The 16879-nt window shown below is 45.7% G+C and overlaps 1 protein-coding gene across 1 annotated transcript in view; it reads left to right on the top strand.

The window, feature by feature from the left end:
* Positions 1 to 16383, top strand: part of mxd4 (MAX dimerization protein 4) — a 35547-nt gene extending 19164 nt beyond the window's left edge. Inside the window, exons 4-6 of the mRNA XM_083766072.1 lie at positions 7961 to 8075; positions 9846 to 10008; positions 12998 to 16383. Of these exons, the coding sequence (XP_083622198.1) occupies positions 7961 to 8075; positions 9846 to 10008; positions 12998 to 13191 (472 nt within the window). The 3' untranslated portion in view covers positions 13192 to 16383. The remainder of the gene's footprint in view (positions 1 to 7960; positions 8076 to 9845; positions 10009 to 12997) is intronic.
* The last annotated feature ends 496 nt before the right edge of the window (positions 16384 to 16879 follow it).

Here is a 16879-nt window from a genome sequence, read left to right as displayed (position 1 = left end):
GTTCTTGAAACAAACAGCTAAGACTGATCTGTACAGAAGCATCTGTAGTAATCCATGTGCAGCACGACTCACCAGGTTACATGAGGACAGACGCTCCATACTTTGCAGTGTTCGCTTTGTGGACACGTGAGATTGTACCGTTGAGTAAAGGAGCATGTCGTCCTTTTACGATGGGTCCACATTCGACACTCTCTTATTTCTTTCTCTCTGTTTTTCAAGATGGCACGACAGAGTTGAGCTTTGGTCTTAAATGTAAACACATGCAGGGCAGGGATGGAGAGTGACAGTGATGAAGGAACACAATGGAGAGAGCTCTCTCTCTCTCTCTCTCTCTGTGTGTGTGTGTGTGCGTGTGTGTGTTTTTAAAATGATGAAAATGTTTAAAAGACCAAATTACCAACATCTATTACTCATTACCCATCATCCATCTCTCAACATCTGGGCCTGGGGCTCTTCAGCAACCTGCAGGCCAGATGTGGAGCCACTCCAAGGCGAACCCCAAATTTCAGCCACCTCGCGATGCACACGCAATGCTGGGCCAACAAACACACAGGCACGCACGCACGCACGCACGCACGCACGCACGCACGCACGCACGCGCACACACACACACACACACACACACACACACACACACACACACACACACACACACACACACACACACACACACAAACGTTCACTTGTTTCACTTTAACCAAATTGGAGTTGTAAACAGGACATTGCCCACCCGCAAGATATTATTTTTTTATACTTGGCTGCTTATAGTTGACAGGCTATATAAGATGTTGTGGTGGTCTTGTATTACTGCTCAGTGTCCCACAAGTTAGTATTGACCGGTTGAGTTAATACTGCTGCAGTGAGACCTCAAATGAAAATGAAAATGAAAATGAAAATGGGGATTCATTACTTTCATCATTTGCTTTTATACAGCGGCACAGGCCGAGCTTTGGGCCGACATTGTTTTAAAAATGTCAGGGTACTGAGGGTAGGTTGTTTTCATCGGCTTACAGTGCGTTACTTTCATTCATTACCACAATTAGAGGCATTTAGCTTCTTATTTTGGAGGGACATCAGGGTATTGGCTATTGCTTGGATCAAGCCTCTGAGCTTTTGCTTACAGGACAGGTTCTTTAACCAAGCGGGCCTCAATGCCACTTCTATATTTTGTGTGGATCTGAAGTCAAAACAGGACTGAAGGCACGGCATGGTGTGTTTTCTTCTTCTTGTTTTTCTTTTGCTCTTTTAGCCAAAGCTGACAAACTGAGTTAGCACCGCGACTGTGAGGAGAAACATCACAGCGGTGTTTCTTTTGACCTACGACCCCACAGTTGAGCGGGGTGGGCTCGGCGCCAAAGTGGAGCCCAGCCAGCCTGGTCGCTCATCACACATATGGGCTGCAGTGAACTCACAGGGGTATAAACGAGTTGTAATACAATGAGTTGATTCCCTGCTCTTCTTATTTAAAGAAAATAACAAGAAAAGAGTGCAGTGAAAGACTGAGGGGCCCATTGTTTGCTTGTCCTGGTGTTCTCTGGCCCTGCTTGTCTTGGCATGTTCACACAGCCCTGGATGCTAGTGTCGTCCAGGGCAACACACTGTCAGTCAGTGCTGTGTCAACCAGCCCGTTGACACTCTGTGTATCTGCACGGTCTAAAAACGTGAACGAAAATGTACACTTGTTTTTCATTACACTTAAAATAAACACTAAATTAACACTTGATTTTTACTGTGTAGACTGGTTCAGATTAAGAATCAGATTAAAAAACAATCTTGGTAAAATCTTTCATTATTATTGCAGAAAAACCAAGTTATTTGAAAGGTCATTCACAGTTTCACACTCGAGAACGTATATCCCTCCCCCACTATATGGTATTTTTTAATTCATACAGAAATACACAGTATTCTCGTATATTTTGTATGCATTTGTGTATGTACGTCTCCCGTGAAAGGAATGCGCTGCACTTTCAATTCAATTAAATGTATTGGACTCAAATTGTCCTTGTGGAGGGGAGTCATGTCATGTGTGTATCCCATGAAGCTTCGTGGAGACTACCGGTCACTAACCACTAGAACCCCATCATGCATCCATATTCTGGGGGGGAACATTAGCCAAAAATAGCGGATTTAAAAGCTCACAGCGCTTGTAGATATGTCAAAGACATTTGGTGTATAATATAGTGGGAAAAGTGTACCAAGTGTAGTTGCAGCTCAGGTCTGTTTTGACTAAGAATAGAGCGTTCACGTGGGTTAACCAGAGATTAAAGGAAGATGGCTGCCGGCCTTCCTGAGGCAGTCACTCCCTTTGAACTCTGATCCCCCCCCCCCCCCCCCCCCCCCCAAGTACAATGAGGGTGGGGTTTAGGAGGTGTGGGGTGAGCAGAGAGGCAGTCCATCTCGTGGTGGTGTTTTGGCACGTGAGTTCAGTCAGGTGGTGACTTCCTCGTCGCAGTCATGACAAAAAAAGCTAACCCAGAGTGACAAAAGGCAACAATAAGGGCATTTAGTATGTTGCTGTTGTATTATTGCCATTATTGATTTGACAGTAAGAATAGTAACAATTATAGTTTTGCAATTCAATAACCTTTTTTCCAAAATGAGTCACATTTGCGTGAGAGCTGTTGTTTTGTCAACTTTGCGCTGTGAGCATGAGGGACAATGTATTGATACGAAGCAGTTAATACCTATTGTCTTTTTGTTGGTAATAGTTATACTGTTGGAGGCTTGGTTGTAATGTTGCCAAATTGGCAATTACGTATATTAACTTTTCTTTGTTCCTTATAAAGTGTCCTGATGCTGAAAAGGACGTTGAGAGACTGTTTGCTCATTATAAGACAAAGATATAAAAGCCTGTCTCATTTTCAATCTAGTGGAAGAACTTCACAGTGATTCAGCAACGTTTGAAGCTGAGAACTGTCCCGGACCTCATTTTCTATCATGTACACAGGACTTATGTTGGTGTGGAGAGAGGTGTTTTCACATGGCTGTTTCAGGCAATCTGATAAACATTGCGTGACCACGGGCCCAAGCTTAGGAATAACAAACGAGTGAATGAGAGAGAGAGAGAGAGCCTGCTCTGCCTCCAAGAACTCATATCAGGTAGGCTACTGTCTCTCTCTCTCCAAAGTAAGCTGTGTGTGTGTGTGTGCGTGCGTGCGTGTGTGCGTGCGTCTGTGAGCGCGTGCAGTCTGTGAGCGCGTGCGTGCGTGTTCAACCCAGAGAGCACGTGCAGTCTGGGACACTGTGCCAGATCTGTAGAGCCAGTCATTTAAAGTGACAGAACAACAGGTCCAGCCCCACTGACACACATCACAGGGCTGTACTATTACTTACAACCCAAAAGAAAACATTGTCCACATTATTTTTGTCATGAACCTGATGATCATTAGGCCAATAATTGTGAAGATCAGTCTCGGTAGATTTGGGGAATGAAAAGGCAATTTCTGATGGATTGACAAAGCCATACAATCCCTTATCTGCATGGTGACGTCTGGCCTTTATCGTCTGTTCTTGTCTCACATCATGTAATGTAATCTACAGTATAATCTCTGTGTGCACAATGCTATAAGGCATGCTTTCTTCCACTCTGTCTGTCTGTGTCTCAGAGAAGTACAGGTAGAGGGAATAGCACTGCAGACTTGGACCAATAAACAGAAAGTAAATGATTATAATAAATTAGATTTTTAAAAGGAAATCTAGAGGAAGCACATAGAGAAACGCCTTGATTTTGTTTTGCACTGAGAGAGAGAGGTGCTCAAGATGAGTTATTCACTCGAGTTTCCCTCTTTGGTGTGTGTGTGTGTGTGTGTGTGTGTGCGCGCTTGCGCGCTTGCGCGTGTGCGTGTGTGTGTGTGTGTGTGTGTGCGTGCCCCTCTAGTGCTTAGCACAGCTGAGCACACTGCACCTCTCAAAGGGCCCTTTTTTCCAGCCAGGGAGAAATCCATCAGACCTGCTGCCCTCCCCAAAATCAAAACAACAGCAGTCCGCACTCCTTGCACAGACCACCATCTCCTTCCTGTCCACTTCCTGGTTGGCCATTCATGGGGACCAGTGGTGGACAAAGTACTCAACCCCAGTACTTATAGGTCAAAGTATAGATACTCCTGGTCAAATATTATACTAAGTAAAAGTTGCTCTGTGAAATTTGTACTTAAAAATTAAAATAATGTAAAACAACAACAACAAAGAAAATGCTTTGGTTGGGTACTTGGGTTGAAGGTTTGGTCCCCAAGACCCCAACCCCTCCTTGTCCGCGTCATCATCCTCTAAAGACATTTGTTTTCCATTGGCGTGGTGTTAGTGTTGGCGGGGTGGAGTATAGGAATAGCGTGTGTGTGTGTGTGTGTGTGTGTGTGTGTGTGTAGAGGGGGTGGAGGGTTGCATCCCTCGGGACAAGTGGGAATGAAAAGAGACAGAGCACTTTCACACGGCCCTCTTGCTGGGGGGAAATGCCTGTCCCTTCCCCGCACCTGCGAGAGGTGGAGAAGTTTGCTTTCAGCTTCTCCCGACCTTTTTATAGAAATGTGCATTTGTGCAGTTTTTTTCCCCCTCCCCACTAGCCGCAATTAAAAACAGGACAAAAATAAACAGCAGAAAGACTAACATACTTCCTTCAGCTTGGTCATGTGTGAGGTAGTGAAACCGTAGTGTGCCGTCCACACTGTATAGTATTGCCATACTATATTGCAATATGTCGGGCGGAAAGCATGTCTTTTCATTTATGAAAAAACAAACAGTTGCAACATGGAGATAAAAGGTTTCTGCTTGACAGCAACAATATAATGTATTGTGTTATTGTGATAATGTGATTGATCTAGAAATCCTATTAATGACCCTTGAGATTTAATCCACAGTAAAGTAGTTGTTGACCCGCAGCAGTTGACCCACTGCTGTGGGTCTTTGTGGGACCATGCTATAAAATGAGACAGGCGCTGTGGGACAGTAATGTTTAGCCACTTGAACCCTAGCATCCCTATTCCGAGGGAGAACGTTCACCAAAAAATAGCTGTCTCACAAGGTCAGTGTCACGACGAGTTTTGAGCTTGTAGATCTGGCTATATTCAGCGAAGAGAGAAAAAAGATTCTGAGTAACTAAGTATTAGTTTATAAGTATACAACATGGTTTAAGTGGTTAGCGAGAAGACGAGTTTCGACCTCTTACGGCCTGTCCCTGGCTGCGCTTGGGCTGATCTCTGTGTGGAACAAAGGAAGAGGGGATGGGGGAGAGGGTCTTACTTTCACTGCAAAACACAGCCAACGCCCCAGAAAAAGACAACCAAAGAGGAAAAGGTCTGTGTGTGTGTGTGTGTGTAGGCTATGTGTATGACTGTGTGTGTAGGCTATGTGTATGACTGACTGCATGCATGTTTGTGGCAAGTTTGTTTAATGTGTGTACTCTGACTGTAGGCTGTGTCCTGCTAGTTTCAGTCACATGTGTCTTGTGAACCTTCATTCCAGTCATTAGGTTTATGAGAGCAAGGCCAGGGGAGGCCTTGTATTGTTTGAGATTGTTTACTGTTCAGCTGGAGCCTGCCAAGAGAATAGCAGGGCTAGTCACACAAAGAAAAACTCAATATATGAATACCCTACAAAGATCAATAACTGTAATCTGTAGTGAAACTAACAAAACAGGATTTAAGTGTATCTTCTGTCCTGCTATTACACAAACATTTCATTTTAACTATGAGAGCATACACATGTAACAAAATGGACCCACGTGTGTACACTCTCAAGAGAAATGGATACATGAACACTGAGGATACATGCTATTCTGTAAATTGCTCTGGAAGATTGCCAGTGGCTAAATATGAATCTAAAATCTGTATCCACATGGTAAAAAATGGCCGAACCCTAACCAGAAAAGCATATATCCAGGAAGAGATAAAAAACTTAAAGCTCTATCATTGCTATCATTTGACAGACATCTCTAATTGGCCCGTCACGCGGTGCAACTTGCTAGCTTAGTTGTTGACTGTACTGCTGGGTATACGCACAGTACAGAACATTTTGGGTGTTGCTGCGGAAGAAGGCTTTCCTGGGTGAGTGGTTTCTGTCTAAATGCCAGGCAAACCGGTGACAGCAGCCAATGGTAGAACTTTGGCACGCGATGATGAGTGTGGCTTTGAGGATGCTCCCATTCGGCTTTGTGGGCAGCGTGTTGGTGGCCGTTGTTTTGCTGAGAAGCACGGAGTAAATAAACTAAACGGGCAGAGAGACAGGGTGGAGCGCCAACATTATCCGGGTCAGTATGTCACTCTCAATTTGGTAAATAAAAAGATCACGCTTGTGAAGTGATGATCATGATGATGCATTCATCGCTTGTGTACTACAGTGGCACCCACTACTTCATAGTACATTTATTTTGCCATTGATTTGGCCTGAAAGTTTGTACGCAGTAAATTGTTCTGTAAAACGTCCATAGAGTAGACTTTAGCTGCCGCATGACGTCATGGGGGGGGCAGACACAAAGCCACGCGTTGGAGCGCCGCTCCCTCCATCAAGGCCTAGTACTCAGTTTCATACGCCTTGCTGATGAGTCAAGACATATAAAACTCATTGGCTGCTACAGTGGTTGTACATTTGTTAAATTAAGACCGTTCATTTTACTGTGTGGATGCAGGGTGACAGGTTGTTGTGAGCTTGGAGTGCTATTGTCTGTGTTCAACACCTCCACTAAGTATAAATCACCCTTTTTAGGAGTCATTGTGCACAAAGCTATGAATCTAGTTTTTGTCTTGAGATATAGCTCATAAAGCTGTGCCACAGGGACAAAAGTGCGCTGGCCGGTTTCAGTCACGCATTGTAGCAACTACAATATCCACACACAGGCAACATCAAAGGCTACTCATATAACCACAGCTTTGTCTTTGTTCCATCATGGCTGCTTCTAAATACTTGGCCTGTATTCATGGCTGTACATCATATTTCATTGTGATGGTGGGGTTTGATGTCTCACGGGCCTTTTCACTCGCCCCCTTTCAAATTAATTAAGGATAGGCTCGTTAGCACAAGCGCTTTGCTTCATGAGCCAGTACCTCGGCTGTCCTGTTGTCACAGGGACGGGAACGCCTTTCAGGAAGATTATATAATGTGATAGAAAGGACATGACATCCATTCTCTTGCTCGCGCAAACTCGCATGGCTGTCTGGAAAGATTATTAAACTGTTGTTGAAATTTGTGTATGTAAAATGAGCGTGTACTGTAGGTGTCTGTTTTGTGTTGTGTGCACACAGAATGTGTATGCTTGCGTGAGACCTTTAAAGCGTGTGTGTGGGTAAAGGCTTTATGTGGGAGTTCAAACGCGATGCGAGGGGTCTTTGTTGATGAATCCAGATGTAAATGTCCCTGCTCTGATATAACAAGCCGCCTCTGCCTTTTGTCCTGCAAGAGGAGGGGTATTGGACTTGCAAATGGACAAGGATGTGACTCCTTAAAGGCGTACATGGATGTGAATGTGGGTTTTGCGACAGCTAACAGCAGCTCCAAAGTGCCTCATCCCTGCACCCCTCTCTCATCACAACTGACCTGACCCCACATGCACAAAATTGAAAGCTGGCCTCTCGCTGTTGATGCCCCAAAACCAGGACCTCAAATGAAGCCAGCAAAAGTGCTCATTTCCATAAAGGAAAGGGGAAAGTAAAGGAAGATAGGACTGAGACTTAACTTTAACCCATTCTGAACGGGCACCCATTTTGGTGTCAGCATCATGTTATGCTTTAGCTATTGAAAAATAGCAGATCTACAAGCTCATATCGCGCCACCGAGTGGCGCGATACGAGCTTGTAGGTCTGCTATTTTTGAAAAATCGAAGAGCGACTGACATTTCTAGAATCTGATCTCAGGTCAGAATGGGTTCATCAGACCCAGTGTTTGTCCGGCGGAAACCTCGTATGAATCTGATCTCCTGTGGAGTTTGCTGACTCACACTCTCTGCCTCGCTGTACTTTTTGTGTTTTTGCAGACGTGCCAAGCTGCGGCTGTACTTGGAGCAACTGAAGAAGCTGGTACCGCTGGGTCCAGACAGCACTAGACACACCACACTGAGCCTGCTCAAACGCGCCAAGATGCACATCAAGGTACCATCGACATGTGAAATGCACTGTCACTCTTCAACTCACACACGCACATGGTCACTCTCTCTCTCTCTCTCTCTCTCTCTCTCTCACACACACACACACACACACACACACACACACACACACACACACACACACACACACACACACACACACACACACACACACACACACACATTTTCGTGCAGTCTTTCAAGGGAATAGGAAAAACATTCTCTAATCTTTCGATCAGAGCTGTCCAGGGACTGGCTGGCCTGAGAGAAAGGAGAGGAAGAAAAGTAAAAAAAAAAAAAAGCTGCTCTCACAAGTGCAAGTCGGTTCAGTGAGATATGGAAGGGTATAGGGGTTAATTTGCCGCTGTACATTTGGCAGATACTCAGATAAGTGCTAGGGGATAATTGGGATTGGGGTTTACTTTGGCCTAACTCCCTCTCCGCGGTTCATTAACCGCTGCAGCTCATATAGACTCAGTGACACGCAAAAGGACAATGTGGGCAGGAGAACGCACTGTACACGTACACTACACAGCAGGAGGGTTCAAGAAAACGAATTACTAACGCTTAGCAACTTTAAGTCTTGGGGCGGCGGTGGCTCAGGGGTAGAGTGCCTGGACGGTAACCGCAAGGTTGCCAGTTCGAACCCGGGCTCCCCCAGAGTTACTGTCGAAGTGTCCTTGAGCAAGACACTGAACCCCTAATTGCTCCCGATGTGCTATGTAGTTGGTGCCTTGCATGGTTTCCGCTACCATCGGTGTATATGAATGGGTGAATGTAATGCACAATCTCTGTAAAGCGCCTTGGATAAAGGCGCTATATAAATGCACCATTTACCATTTTAAGTCTAAGATAGTTCTGGTGTACACCGTATCTGAACCTTTTTGTTTTTGTTGCTGTGTGGACTGTGGTGGATGTAAAAAAAACAACAGTCATTTAGTTTTAACCCTTAATTTCCTGTTTACAACACATCCTCTGCTTGGACACTGTAGACTTGACTCCTCCCAGCTGTTTTACTGTAATATCATGACATCACTACCAGATCCCAAGAAATTGTTGCCGTTTCTTTTACTGTAAACTGAAATTACCTAAATCTGCATCCTGTGTTGGAAATGTAGGCCTATTTGTTGTAATACACACACTCAATGCTTAACACTCTTCGCTGCCATGACATTTCTCAATTCATCTGCCTGTACCCGAGCAGATTATGTTTCCTCCACTGTAAACTAAAATGACCCCAAATCTCTTGCAGTCATTTCCCCATCTATCTTGTGTAACACATCTGATGATGGTCTGAGGACCACTCAGACTTCATTTCACTTTTTGCTCTTTTGTAAGTAAAGGAAATGTTTTTGTATCTACAGAGCCTCAGTTTTCATCTTTTAGTGTCCAGGTTTTGTTGTTGTTAATGGACGTTGTAATATATTTAGACACACTCCCATTAGATCTTTTTTTGTACCACATGAACCTGTCTAATTGTCCAATCAACTGGAACCTTGATTTGGTTTCTACACTGAAAAATAAGAAATACTTATTTCCTATATTTCAGTATTGTTCTGAATAAAAAGTATGTACAGTAGGTGAGAGAGGGAGAGCTCAAGTGTGTGAGTGAGACAAAAATGTTTCTTTGGGTGTGTGTGTGTGCGTGTGCGTGCGTGCATGCACATGTACCTGCAAATGTGTGCAAGGATATGTAACAGTGTGGGGAGCATGGAATGGATCTCTGTCGTGAGACTTCAAGTAATCTCACGCGTTCGTCTCTCTGTCTCTGTTTAAGAAACTCGAGGAGCAGGACAGGAAGGCTGTAAATGTGAAGGAGCAACTGCAGAGAGAGCACCGTTACCTCAAGCGTCGCCTGGAGCAGCTCTCCGTGTCTGGAGGAGTGGAGCGCACCCGTACCGACAGCATGGGATCTGTCATATCCACAGACTCTGAACAAGGTATACTGTGACTATAGGTTACACCAATGTGCCACTTGATAACAGCACAATGCCTACTGTAGAGAATTGAGATTATATTGCACTTCATACTCAAACCCCTCCCTTTGAGTATAGAGCAAAATGGCCGCCGTGTGAATATGGCCAATACAGGTGAAGTAAACATTGACGATGCTTTGCTACGAGCGGAATCTGCTAGAGCTACTTACAGGTGTTGCAAGTTCCTCCTCTTTGGTATAATCCTCCGTGGATGGATGATCTGAGCATTGCGAGTACCCGCTGTCAGGGTCATCAGCTGGGAGACATCCTTCCTTGATGTTTCGCCCCTTTCATCCCAGAACATCTCCGGATGGTGGGGCCCGCGGTCAGGAACGTCTCCTTGCCGCTCCCTGCAGCTGGACTCGGGACTATGCATGGCAGCGGCGTCCTATTCCCTGAGCCAGGCCTGAACCTGTCCGCATACCTTCTGCTTCTTGACTGGTTGTCAGTGGGGCTAGGAGGGTCCTGCAGGGTTCCAACTGTGGGCTCTCTTCAGCCACATCCATCTTGATGTGCTCTCGGCTACAGTGGCTATCTCCCCAGTGGCTTTCTTCAGTTGCTTGGGATCCAACCCGATCTTCTGCAAGAAGAAGTAGCGCACGGATGTTGCTGGGAAACCACGGCAGCCAACTTCGATGGGGGAATAGGGGATGCGTGCCTCATCAAGGGCCTCATCAATCAAATCCTGGTACTTGGCTTTCTTCAATTGGTGAGAGATGCCTATAGGCTGTCCTCCCAGGGCACTGTTAGTTCTGCCACCAAGATGGTTTTTTGTGGTCCTGGATAGTATAGGATCATGTCTGGTCTGAGAGAAGTCACAGCCACCTCTTCTGGAAAAACAAGCTTCTTTTTCAGGTCCACTTGCATCTCCCAGGCAGAAGCTCTGTGTAAATTGCAAGGTGGTTTCTTGGCAGGCTCTCCTTGCTTTAGTCCATTCTGAACAGGCACCCATTTTGGTGTTGGCATCATGTTATGCTTTAGCTATTTAAAAATAGCAGATCTACAAGCTCATAGCGCGCCACCGAGTGGCGCGCTACGAGCTTGTAGGTCTGCTATTTTTGAAAAATCGAAGAACGACTGACATTTTTTTAGAATCTGATCTCAGGTCAGAATGGGTCAATCGGACCAATGTGTGTCCAGTGGAAACCTCGTATGAATCTGATCTCAGGTCAGAATGGGTTAGGAGCCTTCTGGTGGTGGTGTCTGATGTCTGTTGGCCATGGCCCTCTGCAGTTCCGTCCATTTGGCAACTTCTGCAAGGACCTTATCGTGTCTCCACCTGTATCGGCCATCTCCCAGTGCTTTGGGACATCCCGTTAACCCATTCTGACCTGAGATCAGATTCATACGAGGTTTCCACTGGGACACACACTGGTCTGATTAACCCATTCTGACCTGAGATCAGATTCTAAAAATGTCAGTCGTTCTTCGATTTAAAAAAAATAGCAGACCTACAAGCTCGTAGCGCGCCACTCGGTGGCGCGCTATGAGCTTGTAGATCTGCTATTTTTCAATAGCTAAAGCATAACATGACGATCCTCTTCTCAAACCCCTACCTTTGAGTATGACGAAAGAGCAAAATGGCCGCCGCGTGAATATGGCCAATTACAACTACCTCTTATCACGTATGTACACACAGTCATCAAACAGCGTTTGTCTGCATGCCATACGGTGGCAGTCTGTGTAATCAGTGATATGTAATCAGAACATTTGACCACACATTGACACCAAAGGACAGTTTTTGGACATTCCACTCTTACTCAGCTTGTCTTTAATTAGATAGGCGACATGAACATTTACAAGGACATTCATAGGGTCCTCGTTGTTATGAGAGAGATATGCTGAGACCTGTGGAACGCCACGCCCTCCTGCTCAGCCTCAGCCTTTATCAGCGGGTCATAACCCAGAGCTCAAAGGTCAACTGTGTGTTGATTCCAGCTGCAGCCACCTGGCCCTGGTCGGGGCAGCAGTACTGTAGCGGTGAGGAGAGCAGGGATACGACCTGTCATGCAGCACTGTATTAAAAAGTAGGGAGAGCAAATAACTGCTCGGGGCCCTAGAGGAAGTACAAACCACCACCCCACCCCTGACACACACACACACACACACACACACACACACACACACACACGCACACACACACACACACACACACACACACACGCTGAACCCATGGCCTAGGACAGCTAACAATACTAGGTGGTAAGTAAATACAGACATAGTTGTTTGTCAATGGAGGAGGATTAGCAGAGGTAACAGAAAGATCAGTGTGTTTACACAGAGTTTAACAGCTAGTTGCCTGAAGCCTACTTTCACCCTCATGCTTTCAGACTTAGGCAGATACACCGTGTTTGTGTGTATGTGTGTGTGTGTGTGTGTGTGTGTGTGTGTGTGTGCGTGCATGCATGCATGAACCTCAGGGGTGCGGAGTTCAACCTGGGGTTACATAGTTGGATTTATTAGACTTATCTTATTGGCTGATGACCGTGGTATAATAAAGTATACCATGGCTGTGAGGTCTCATGCCTTTGCACACCACAGCTAATAAAACAGCTACAGCGGAGACCTCACAAGGTTTAAAAGCGTGATGTGCTGCAGTATGAGCTTGTGAATTGGCGACTTTTGCTTTAAGTATATTCGACATAATCACTTAAACCCTATACTTAGTTTATCGGATATCCAAAGGCGCTACTGCCACCTCCTGTTTTTTGCTTTACACAGAAAGTCTGTGCTGAAATTATAAAATGGGGCTTAAGAGATTAAACCAGGAAAAGGCCCCAGTCATGTCATATCACGATGCGACAATATCCAAAATCCCAGATGGCATCATATCACAATATCAATATAATATCGATGTATTGCCCAGCCCTATAAGCTCACAGCTAAGGTTGTGGAGTGGCCTGCCATGACATACTGTATTGTTGTGTGTGTGTGTGTGTCTGTGTGTGTGCAGAGGTGGACATCGAGGGGATGGAGGGCATGGACGCCATGGAGTTCACCCCCGGGGAGGCGGACAGCCTGGACGGCAGCATCAGCGACGGCGAGGAGGAAGAGGAAGACCACTACAGTCTGCAAAGCAGCTCCAGCGACGGCAGTGGCTACACCACCGCTACGCATTCCCACAGACTGCAGCCGCACCACTGCTAAAGGACGCCGGCCGGGGGGCTCCACCCAAACCCCACCACCACTCAGACCCATGCTTTCCTCTCTCCTCCACCCCACCACCGACACCCTAAAAGCCATTCCTTCGACTCGTCATGCCCTAACTTCCATGCCGGCTTGTTGGATGGTTCATTAAAGCCTAAACTCCTACAGTACCTGACGCCCCCAGCCCCCCCCCCCTTCCCTGCTCCTCTCTGCCCTTCTGGGAAGCAGATGGGATTTCCATTCTGTGGCATCCTTCCTGTCTGCCCCCCCCCCCCCCCCCCCCGACCCTCCTAGACCACTGCTGACCCTACCTCACTCCCCACATTGCCCCCCCAAGACACATCCCGACCCTGACCCCCACCCACTTACCTAACGCTGTTGCCACGGGCTTTGAAAGTAGAGTAGGAGTTGTTGCTTTTTTTTGTTTTGCGATTTGGGATACGTTGTTTGTGTTGTGGTGGACAGCTTTGGCTTGTTATTATGGAAGAGAGACGTGGCTCCATCCGTCTACATTCACTATACTGTTTCGACACGTTGTGAACGATATTTGATTATGTTCAAACCGCCCAGCACTACCCACATTAATACCAATATACTACCGTTTATGACCGAAATAAAAAATGTTACCAATGGCTTTTTTTGCCAGATCACCAAAAACATCACAGAGCAGGAGAAAATGGATGGAAGAAATGACAGAAATGGGACAGTGATGTCCAAGACCTCTTGTCTCTCTCTCTCCGGTTAGGGTTCTCCAACCACTGCACAGTAAAGTCCTCGCTGTTCATTCAACGAGATAAAAGAACACAGAGGATCTTATTATGTGACCACTATACTATACTACTATACTACCCTACTGTGTGGACAGACTCTTATACAAATGACTGAGGACTCGCCTCAAACCAAAAAGCCTAGTTGAAAAGATCTCTTCCCGTGGAAATGCCCAGAATCTTGAAATCTTTTTATTTTTCAGTAGCGAATTGATGTAGCAGTAAGTAAGCTTTATTTTTTATTTTGATGATTTTGGCATTTCAGTTGAAGACCACAATGTAAACAATTTGGACTTCTTCCCCATAGTGTCTGCATTGCCTTCTATCTCTTCCACGTGGTATAGCTAGAGCATTATGGCACTATAGAAGGAGGGAGAGATGAATGAACTTAACTAGCTGGTCTGTCTCTTCTGCCCCAGTGCCATCATACCCACTAACCCACATTATCTCTCCCAATATGTTGTTATACTTTTTACAACGTCCTCATGAACAAGTCAAAGCTGAACAGTGGGGTAAAAACAACACATTGTGGATGAAAAAAAGGCCAGCTCTAATGGTTTGCTCTCTGTGTAGAGACTGTTTTCATTAGCTGTCAAGGAAACTAATCAACTTGCAGTAGTTCTTTCATTTGTTTTAACTCGCTGCTGTTTTATCTTCTCCTCTCTGCTGTTCTGTTACTCGCTTCTGGAGCTCCCCAAGGCATTGCTAAATGAAATGACACATTCATCATATGGGTCAAACTAATGGAGTAATGTTGTTAGTGATGCTGCGCACAGTAGATGTTCTATCGACGGAGGAGGCATGTATTTTGCTCTCTGAACATGTGATTATCGTTAGGTAGGTCTCAAACCTCTCAAAGCACTCCTTAGAGCTTGGCAATCCAACCTGACACTTCAAGAAAATATATAAAGGGGCAAAGGTCCGTTGAAGGGTGAAGGTCTGCAGACCCCCCAAAAAAAGACAAAAGGCTTAGAAAAGACGTTACAAAGTATCACTTAAAGTGATTTTAGCCGGCGTAGTCTATATTTCTTCTATTAAAAATGTTTTGTATTATATTTTTTCCTAAACGAAAAGACAAAAAAGAAGAGTATATCTATAAATATATAAATATATATGTATATGAGAGAAGACAAGACGGAGAGGAGTGGGGAGCACAGGGGGGAGGCGGGTGTAGGCCAAGAGCTGGGGCGTTGTAGTCGGAGGGCACCAGACCTCGTAACACTGTTCTCCTCCCCCCCTTCCCTTGCCCCTCGACTGTTCTCCACCCTCTCCATTTGTGCCTTGGGTGTAGGCCTTGGCGACTGTTGTCGCACACCCCCTCGACCCTCCCTCCATGCTGACCCCCCCCCCCCCCCCACCATGCCTCCTCCTCCCCAGCATCCCTCTCTTTATCCCTCCATACGTGATCAGGTCGCCAAACTCCACCCCTCAGGGGCGACCAGGAACACAAACACACCACCCCTCGGCGATATACCCCCAACCCCTAGTGGGTGAACCCCACCCACCCCACCTCGTCCACTTCCTCCTCCTCTGGCTCTCCAGGCAGAGAGCCGACGAGCACGCTTTGAACTCTCAAAACCCCCCTCCATCCGCCATGGCAGGGAAAGATGGAGGACAGTGTAATAATGTACATTGTGCATGGGGGCCACGTGAAGAACTAATGAAAGCCCCCCTCCCCACAAGGTCTCTGGCACTTCCCCCCCAGCCCACCCCCACTGCCCTAACTGCGTACCTGCCAGCCAGCCTATGACGCTCAGCTATATGACCACAAACACGAACAAAACCTCCTTCCCTCCAAACATGGCAGCTTCCATTTGCTTCCCAAAACGGTCACCAAATGGAGGGAAGGAGGTTCAAACTTCAATCAGACTGGCTCAAAGCTCTTTTTATTCTACTTCTGTTCTGTTCTCATCATGGCCGGCGGTATCCCTTGTTCTTCTATGACAATTATGCGGTTGTAAAACTTTGTTTGGGGGGGGGGGGGGTAAAAGAAGAGATGGAGGTACTGTCACCTAGAGAGAAGTGATGTTAAAAGAAGAATCCCAATTTTGATGGCAGCTCAAGGTATTCTCTCATCGTTAGCTCTCGGTGACACCTCCCTAAAAATAGACAAAAACAAAAGATAGCGTTCAAAAAATAAACATGTCCTCCCTCAGTTTGATCAGGGGGGGCGTGTTGAGACAATAGCAATACAACCGTCTTGTGCTTTCTAAGAGGGTGTGGGATTTTCTACACAAGCAGGTGTTTTGCTTTATTTTACTGCTTTGGTGCATTGCTTTTTCTTTTTCGGTGACCAATTCATTTTCTACATTTTTTTTTCCTCACGTTTCTCTCTGGATGAATTTTACCTCTCCTGATCTGCACTCTCTCCATACACTGAAGGAGGGGCGATGAGAAACAAACAAAAAAAAAGAATAACGTTCTTTTTGTGCTCATTGACGGTTTACATTCATGTCAAGGTTTCGCACATGAGTGTTATAGTAGCAAAGAAAATGTTCTCTTTCATTTTGTTGTTTAAACGGACAACTTGAGTAAAACAGGTAAATGAAAAAATGACTAAATTCTCTTGCACAGAACCTCCCATCAGGAAAACAAAACGCAAGGCCTCTTTTACACCTGGCATCAACCCATTCTGACCTGAGATCAGATTCATACGAGGTTTCCGCCGGACACACACACTGGTCTGATGAACCCATTCTGACCTGAGATCAGATTAAAAAAATGTCAGTCGCTCTTCGATTTTTTTCAAAAATAGCAGACCTACAAGCTCGTATCGCGCCACTCGGTGGCGCGATATGAGCTTGTAGATCTGCTATTTTTCAATAGCTAAAGCACGACATGATGCCAACACCAAAATGGGTGCCCGGTCAGAATGGGTTAATAGGCACATTGTATCCAGATCACGTTTAAGTATGATTTGG

This window comes from Protomyctophum parallelum (genome assembly GCF_964188405.1).
Source record: "Protomyctophum parallelum genome assembly, chromosome: 5".
Taxonomy (NCBI): Eukaryota; Metazoa; Chordata; class Actinopteri; order Myctophiformes; family Myctophidae; genus Protomyctophum; species Protomyctophum parallelum.
This window is presented reverse-complemented; position numbering and strand designations above follow the sequence as displayed.